This window comes from Cucumis sativus, chromosome 6 (genome assembly GCF_000004075.3).
Source record: "Cucumis sativus cultivar 9930 chromosome 6, Cucumber_9930_V3, whole genome shotgun sequence".
Taxonomy (NCBI): Eukaryota; Viridiplantae; Streptophyta; class Magnoliopsida; order Cucurbitales; family Cucurbitaceae; genus Cucumis; species Cucumis sativus.
In genome coordinates this window covers 5403988-5412121 of record NC_026660.2, presented here as the reverse complement: position 1 = coordinate 5412121, position 8134 = coordinate 5403988, and the positions used below count along the sequence as shown (strand labels likewise).

The window sequence follows — 8134 nt, the reverse complement described above, 5'->3', positions numbered from 1 at the left end:
ACCAAAGGGGTAGACGATCTAAATCCCTGCGTAGACTAATTAAGAGAAGTAAGAAGGACACAAGTTGTGTTATTGTGAACCTTTTTGTTGTTAAAGACTTGTATCTTTATCATAAGTAAGGTTTAAAAATTGGAGTCTTGGTTCATATATGAACTTTTAATAACGATAGATATATACATTATCATAAGGTTTTAAACTAGACTCTTTCTTCATACTGAGGATCATGTGAGGAGGGTACTAACGATATGCCAATTTAGATAAACTTTTTTATCCGAGATTAAAGAGAAAATAGTGTATATTTAAAGAAAACGATCTTGTGATGCTTTCATGAATGAAATAGGGTTTATTGAAGTTATGCAAGCATGAATTAACAACAAACTACTTAAAGAATTGTCCAAAGATTACCAATTCCTAATAAAGAGAGTATGAAACAATTAAGTTTTTTTTTAAAAAAGATACGTTTAGTCAGTAGCTACACCCGGACATCTCCACTAAGTGGACACCCCCTAACACCCTCATCATGCTTGCTTTCATTAATATAGGAAGAATTAGTACAATTACAGCGGGAGACAAGAGTCAAATAGCAGCGCGAAAGCTAAAGGGCTAGAGCTAAGCCCATAACAAAAAATTTAGAAAGCATTTAAATTGATAGCGATAGAGGAACCACTATAATTTGCAAACATAGAGGATTTGCTAGCCCACAACCCCGAGAAAGAAATGATGTCTTTCCAAAGATCAATGGTAGATTTTTCTTTGTCCTTGAAAATGCTATTATTTCTCTCCAACTATAAGTTCCACCGCCAATGCAATAGTATTAAAAATGATGATACCCCTTTTATTGCGTTGTTTTATTGAGCACAAGGAAACAACATTCTGCTATTGGTTTTTGCATCCAAAAAGACTTTCAAGTTTGTGCCATAGAATTTTAGCAGTATGACAATCTATGAAAATATGGTCAATCTCCTCTGAGTGACTTTTACATAAAGAACACTAATTTGAACTTAGATTGAGAGTTTGAACTGTTCTTTGAAAAATGTCAGCAGTGTTAATACATCAATGTAAAAGAGACAGACCATATGAAAAAACACATTTCTTGAAAATTTTGGTTTTCAATATTAATATCATCTGTTAGATTTAATTAAGTTAGGCACTATATATGTTAGACTTAATAATCTAATCACATGTTGTTAAACCTTAATTAAAAGTAATTCAAAACTTTAATCTATAAATAAAATAATAAATGAAATAGTGATGGGGGCTCCTCATTGTCACCGCAATTTTGGACCAAACTTTTCTTATTTAATATAAATGAAGAAATTGAATGGAAAATTAAAAGGGAGAAAAGTTGTAACAATTTCAAACATATTATTAAAAAATCCATAAAAACAAAGTAATTATATTCAACTAAATAATAATAATAATAATAGAAAAGTCTTTTTCTAAAAGAATAATTGAAATCCAATTAAATTTCTAGTGATTACCTGATAGCTCTAATCATATCCATCTGCTTCAATTATGACATAGCCATCTGCTCCAATTTAACACAACAATATAACAAATAATAAAAAAGAATTTACGTTTTTAATTTGTTTCTAACAAAATCATATATGAATTCACATTGCCTCCTACCTCAAAAGATGTATCATAATGCCACTAAACTACTAATTTTTTAAGTCTAAAAAAGCATTTGATATATTGGAGTATTAAAATGAAAAGCATAGGTAGGAGAGAGTCAATGAAACGTGGTTTTTTTTATGGAAGGTCCTTGAATTATTTTAATAATTTTAACCTAAAGTTTAGTACATTTATTTCCTTTATGTATCTAAGTTTTTCCACTTAAATATCTTTCGCCTTCTTTATAATTTATTTATTTTTTGAAAAAAATATAAGAGATATAAGACGATATCAAACAAGCGGAATAAAAAAGAATAGACTAGAGAAAAGCCTTCCAATTTAGAGCAAACCAAGATTCAAATTTTCGAATTAATATATTCAAGTTGTTAGAAATATAAAATAATAAGACATCCCAAGATTCAAAGTTTTTTTTTAAAAAAATGATACATGAGTCAGTAGGTGCATTCGGACATTTTCACTAGATAGACACCCTCTTAATACTATCATCATTTCCACTTCATTAATATATCAAAGAAAGAAGTCCATAACCATCATCAATCCCAAGATTCAAAGTTGAATGTTCATCCATTTCTCATCCAATTACACACGATTAATGTCTACCGCTTTATCTTTCATATTTAAATTGTGTTTCAATTTGATTTTTATATGTTAATTAGATTTACACTTTTAATTAATAACCCTAATTTTTCACTAAATACCCACCTTGAGTCTTTAACATAATTATTTTGGAGGAGAAGTTTAAATTAATTTTAACCATGGGTAAATTTTAATTAATTATAATTCTTATAAATTAATTAATTAATACTTACCACTAAAGATGGCACCTGAAAGTGAGCATTTAGTCAATAAATATTGAACTCTAATGACTAAATTTGGATCCAAAAAATCAACCTAATTTCTAATAAACTTCGAATCTCAATTATCCTGTTTTTTCTTTTTATTAGAAAAACGATGGAATAATAGAAAAAATAAATAAATTTCAAGGATAAAAATGTTAACAAAAATGGAAATAAAAATGAGAAGGATATTTTTCTTGAAATAAATGATATCATAATTGTGACCCCTTTTCAAAGTCTAAGTTTCAAAGATCTCACTAAAAGATGCTTCATTATTTGTTTGGTTTTAGCACAAATAATTATAAATTTAATGTATATTATTTTTGGGTTGTGGAATTTAAAAGCTTTCTGTCTCCCTCATCTTCAACTTGAACCCAATCAACTTTCTCCATTACCACCTTTTCCAACAACATGTTGGCATACCAATTGAAAAAGAAATGTATTAAAAACTCATGAGATGATCTATATTTAGTAATAATGAATCTCTTAATTATTCCCATCCATTTCTTTGATATACAATATATAAACCCTCAACTTGAATAAAAGTAATGTATGTCAAATCTCTACTAAATTATACTCATTTTGACTATAAGTTAAACTCAATTTTAACTAACTACTTTATGTATATAGCCAATGGGAACTTGGCTGCTTTCAGTTTCATAATATAATGTATTTAGTGGATGGGTTATGTGTAACCAATCACCTAAATGATATAGAGAAAGAGAGATGATTGAATAATGTGTAAAATGGGTATGAATGAATTAGTATTATTGGTCAATTAGATGAATGACGAACTTACACTTTTGTATTTTAATATAATGAAGGTCAACCCCTCTTTTAATCACAGAGTCGGCAATCAATTTCACCCATTTTCTCGCTGCCCCAACTGCAATATTTTCTATATAATATGTATATGTTGAAACTTTAATATCGTCATGGAGCTTTCTGTCATTTTATCCTTTCACACCCAATCCAACGAATACATTAAGTTGATGATGTATCTCGAGGCAGATTGGTTGGATTCCAATATTAAACAAAAATTTACCCACCTTCAAATTATCAATAATTTCTCTCCAATTACTTTTTCACTTAACCTTTCTAAATATTAAAACTATAAAAAAATGGTAATTATCATTCAAGTTTAATGTTTGTATAGATAGTCCCTAAAATTTGAATTCGAACATACAAAAAATTGAATACATATGATATGATTGTTGCATGCATGTATCCATGAATCATATACTTATAATTGAGAATATGTTAATGATATTATTTTCATTACTCTCTTTGAATTGATAGAAGGGAATATATAAATATGTAGTTAGGAGTTTTTCTTCTTTTTTTTTTTTTTTGTGATAATTTAACTACTCTCCAATTAAAATATATCTTTAGTATATGTTGCTGTTTTTATTTGATCACTTGACTGTATTTGTATTTATGCCTAAATACAAAAGTATAAAAAAATTAGTTGAGATTTAGGATTAATTTGTAGGTTTTAAAAGCATAAATTACTTTTAAAATTACATGGATAAATTAAAATTGACTACATCCCACTACCCAATTCAATAATTTAATTAAGGAATTGTAAATATATAGGATTAGGTAGAAGTAGAATCTCGTTTCTTCTTGTTTTTACTTGAATTATTCAAGAAAAAAATATATTGTCTTATTTTCCATATTTTAAAGTTCAAACAAATATAAATAAAAAAAATTCCAAGAAATAAAAATAAATAAATAAAAGTCGTTTTCTTTGACTTTGATTTTCTTGGCTAATTTAAAGATTCAACTCTCTCTTGCAAGACCCACGAGAGCTTAATGTTGCCTTCAATAATCTACCCAACTACCTCTCTTTTCAATTCTTCCACCGTCTTCAATGGAGGATATTCACCAAAATCCTTTTCCTCCACCGCACGCACCGACCCCCACCACTGTGGACTTTCCGCCACACTTCCGATGCCCGATTTCCATGGAGCTCATGCAAGATCCTGTCACGATTTCCACCGGAGTTTCCTTTGAAAGAGCCAATATTGAGAAGTGGTTCTTCACTTACAATAAGAAAACTTGCCCTGCAACCATGCAAACCATTGTCAACTTTGATATCACACCAAATTATACGCTCAAAAGGCTCATACTTTCTTGGAAAATGAAAGATCAGTCTTGCTCCTCCACGTCGTCGTTGTTGCCATCGTCCTCGATGGAGTATCATGATGTTGTGGCTGATCTCTTGAAGAACATCGAGTCGTCGCCGTTCAAGGCGAGTTCTTTGAAGAAACTGCGATTGCTCATGGCGGTGGATGATGTTGCTGCTGTTGGAGCGAAACCCGTCTTTGTTCGAGTAAATGGGTTTGAAGTTCTTATCGGAATAGTGACGCAAGTCGCCATTTGTGAGAGCTCCGATTTTGCTAACTTTGAAGCTTGCGAGGAGGCTTTAGGGGTATTGTTTCAAAAACTGGTCACCTCTAAAGTTTAACTTTTTTTTTTTCTTTAGTTAACATTTAAGTGATCGTTGAAATACAGACTATAATCTATTCGATTTAAAATACATGTTTTAACTAATTGAACCTATAAATTTATTTGGTCAAACATTTACACTTTATTTATATTTATTAACAGAAGATTTACGTTTATAGATACCGATATTAATAATTAGAAATGAGGAATATCACTGAAGAGATGAGACTAGCTCTTCAAAAGCTTAAATATTTGAAGGGATAGATAGTGATATATTCAATCTTTTATTCATATTCTTAACACAGGTATTATCTCAATTCCCATTTTCCAAAACCGAGAAGCCATTCGAGTTGCTATCAGAACCAGAAGCCATCAAATCAATGGCGATTGTCTTACAAAGAGGAAGCATAGAAGGAAGATTTTATGCCATGGAAATGCTCCAGCAAATATCCAAAAAGGGCTACGATTGGAACTCTTTGACGAAGCATCAAATCATTGATTTATTCAAATCAATATTGGAGCTTGCATCAGATGAGATAATCAAGAAAGCAAGTGCAATCAAGACAACGGATTCCTCGATAGTTACACACTGGTACAGTATCATCGTCCACATGCATATTTTCATTTTATATACAGCATCACTTTTAGTTGCTAATTAACCGTTTCTTTTCTTAGTCGATATGGGACATTGTTCTCGTCCGCCCTAGAGCTTTTGATAGAAATCATGGAATCGTCGAAAAAAAGTCGTCTTTTATCGATTGAGGCTGGCGCTGTTTGCGTCATGATTGATCTTCTTCCGGACTCAAACCGATCGAAGTGCGAGAAAATACTACACATACTCAAACTTCTAAGTGAGTGTGCCGAGGGAAGGTCAGCCATGGGAGAACATATTATGGGAATAGCAACAGTGACAAAGAAAATGAGTATATCAAACACAGCTACAAAAATTGGGATGAAAATCTTGTGGTTGATCTGTAATTATCATCCAAGTGAGAGGGTTTTAGAAGAAATGATGGGGTGTGGGACAGTGAAGAAGCTTTTAGGGATCTTGAATAATGGTGATGGAAGATCTTCAACTAAGGAGAAGGCCAAGAAGGTTATGAAGCTTCATGGGAGTTTTTGGAGGAGATTTCCTTGTTTTCCTTATGAGTATAGGGATTATTTGAAGTTGATAAATCAATAGAATATACATTGAAATGAATGACAATTGGAATTTGGAGAATATATATTAGAATACAAATTTAGTTTTGGAAAATTTTTTCCAATGTCTACTAAATTAATGGATTTTCAAAAATGTCTAATTAAAACTTAAAAGAACTTGTGTATGACATATCTATTAGTAAGCTCATTAGATGTGTTATAATTTCGTGCTAATAATTCTTTGTCATATTAGAAAAGTTAATAGTTGCATTACAAAAATTAGTGAAAAAAAGTGTAAATATAGAACGATCTAATTGAATTTTTTTTAGAATTTATCAAATAATTTTTAAAATTCAAAAGATTAATAAACATTTTTAGAAATTGGGAGACCAAATACAAACACAAACTTACAAATTTAAGATTAAACTTGTGATTTCTAATTTAACCTTTTTTTTTTTAATGCTATAGGAAAAATAAATATAGATAAATTAAATTATTGGTATTTTTTCTAAGAAAAATGGCTTTTGTAGAATATAAACTAATTAGAAATATATAAATTCACGACAAAAGATTTATTATTCATTCTTCTTGAGATCTTCTTCATTGGGCACACAGTTTGAGTTCACTGTCTCCTCCCACATGGAAGGCTTTTCACTTTCCCTTTTCTCTCTCTCTCTTTGCAACCCTAACTTTATTGTTTGGATACTTGGGAACCATTTAGCTTTACAATCCCCAACACACCTTATTAATTCACATGGGAATCCACATACCTCATGGCTACTTGACTCCCTCTTCCCTTCTAATACAAACACACCATATACTCTATATATATTAATTACTTTACCTTGTCCCTAAAGTGCTTTTATTGTTCTTCTCAAAATCCTATTTCCATGCCTATAAGTATAACTAATATGTTTTGATTCATCTTGATGTTCTTTCTTCTCCTACCTCTTTTTCTATTAGCTCACTTTCCCATTTTTATCGCCGTTTCTCTATATATCTAAGTATTGATGGCATCAAGCTAAGCTAGTTATTGAGATATATGTTAAATGGAACGATTATATTCCATTTTATCTAAATCTTTTGTTACAAGAAAGAAACAAGACACACATATTTAAAGTGACGCATTGATGCGAACATAAAGGGAATAATTAATTTGTTTTAACGTTTTCAAAATGGTTCTTTAGATCTCTTCCGTCGAAAGTGACAATTTCACTGGTAGTATTAGTTGGCAGAAGTTATGTCTTCTTCCATTAAAAAAGATAATTCCACTCATAATAATATATTAATTAGGTTGGCCAAAACTATGTCTTCCATTAAAAGTAAGAATATTAATAATTATGTCAACGATTTTCGCAAAATTGATTGACATGAACTTAGCAATATTGCATTAAATCCACCAACTAAAATCTTTCTTAAAAGCAGAGATCAAATATATATCTTTTGATTAATTTCAAGATGTGTCTACCAAACAAAAGAATGCTTATGGATTATCCTAAGTTTATAGTAGAGATTAACAAATGACCATTAATGTTCAAATAGTATTAGTGACAAAAATAAATAATAATAATAAGGCAATAATGTTTTATTTAATTAAAAAAGTATATGGTAAAAGAAGGCAGGTGGGAAGTTGGATTGGTGATTGGTTACTTAATTGTCTCAAAGCATAGTCAAAAGGAAGAGAAATTGTACTTCTTCATGTGACCCTTCTATATCAGAGTATTTAGCAGTAATACTAGTAAGACGTCTTTTTCTGATTGATTACTGAATTGTTGTAAGCATTATATCTCTTTGTTTTTCACCTAGTTAGATTGTGATTGTTTTTCACTTAATCGGGTGGTGACGGATTTCTTCGTTGATTTTAAAAAAGAAAGTGTTTTGACATAGATTGTTACGTTGTAGTATATAATTTAGATATATACATCCCTTGAAAAGAAAACATACAATAAATAATAAATAAGCAATAATCACACCTTCATCAATTGTTTTAAATATTTTTAGTAGTGGAGTGAAAATTGGATTGAGTGAGTGCACTTAAATTATAATTTATTAGTGTTTGATGGGTGAATTAT

General features: G+C 30.1%; 1 protein-coding gene across 1 annotated transcript; it reads left to right on the top strand.

The window, feature by feature from the left end:
• The first annotated feature begins 4263 nt into the window (after positions 1–4263).
• Positions 4264–6177, top strand: LOC101203652 (E3 ubiquitin-protein ligase PUB23). The gene is made up of 3 exons (XM_004145024.3): positions 4264–4905; positions 5228–5514; positions 5598–6177. The coding sequence occupies exons 1-3, from the start codon at positions 4345–4347 to the stop codon at positions 6103–6105; spliced, it is 1356 nt and encodes a 451-aa protein (XP_004145072.2). The 5' UTR covers positions 4264–4344; the 3' UTR covers positions 6106–6177.
• The last annotated feature ends 1957 nt before the right edge of the window (positions 6178–8134 follow it).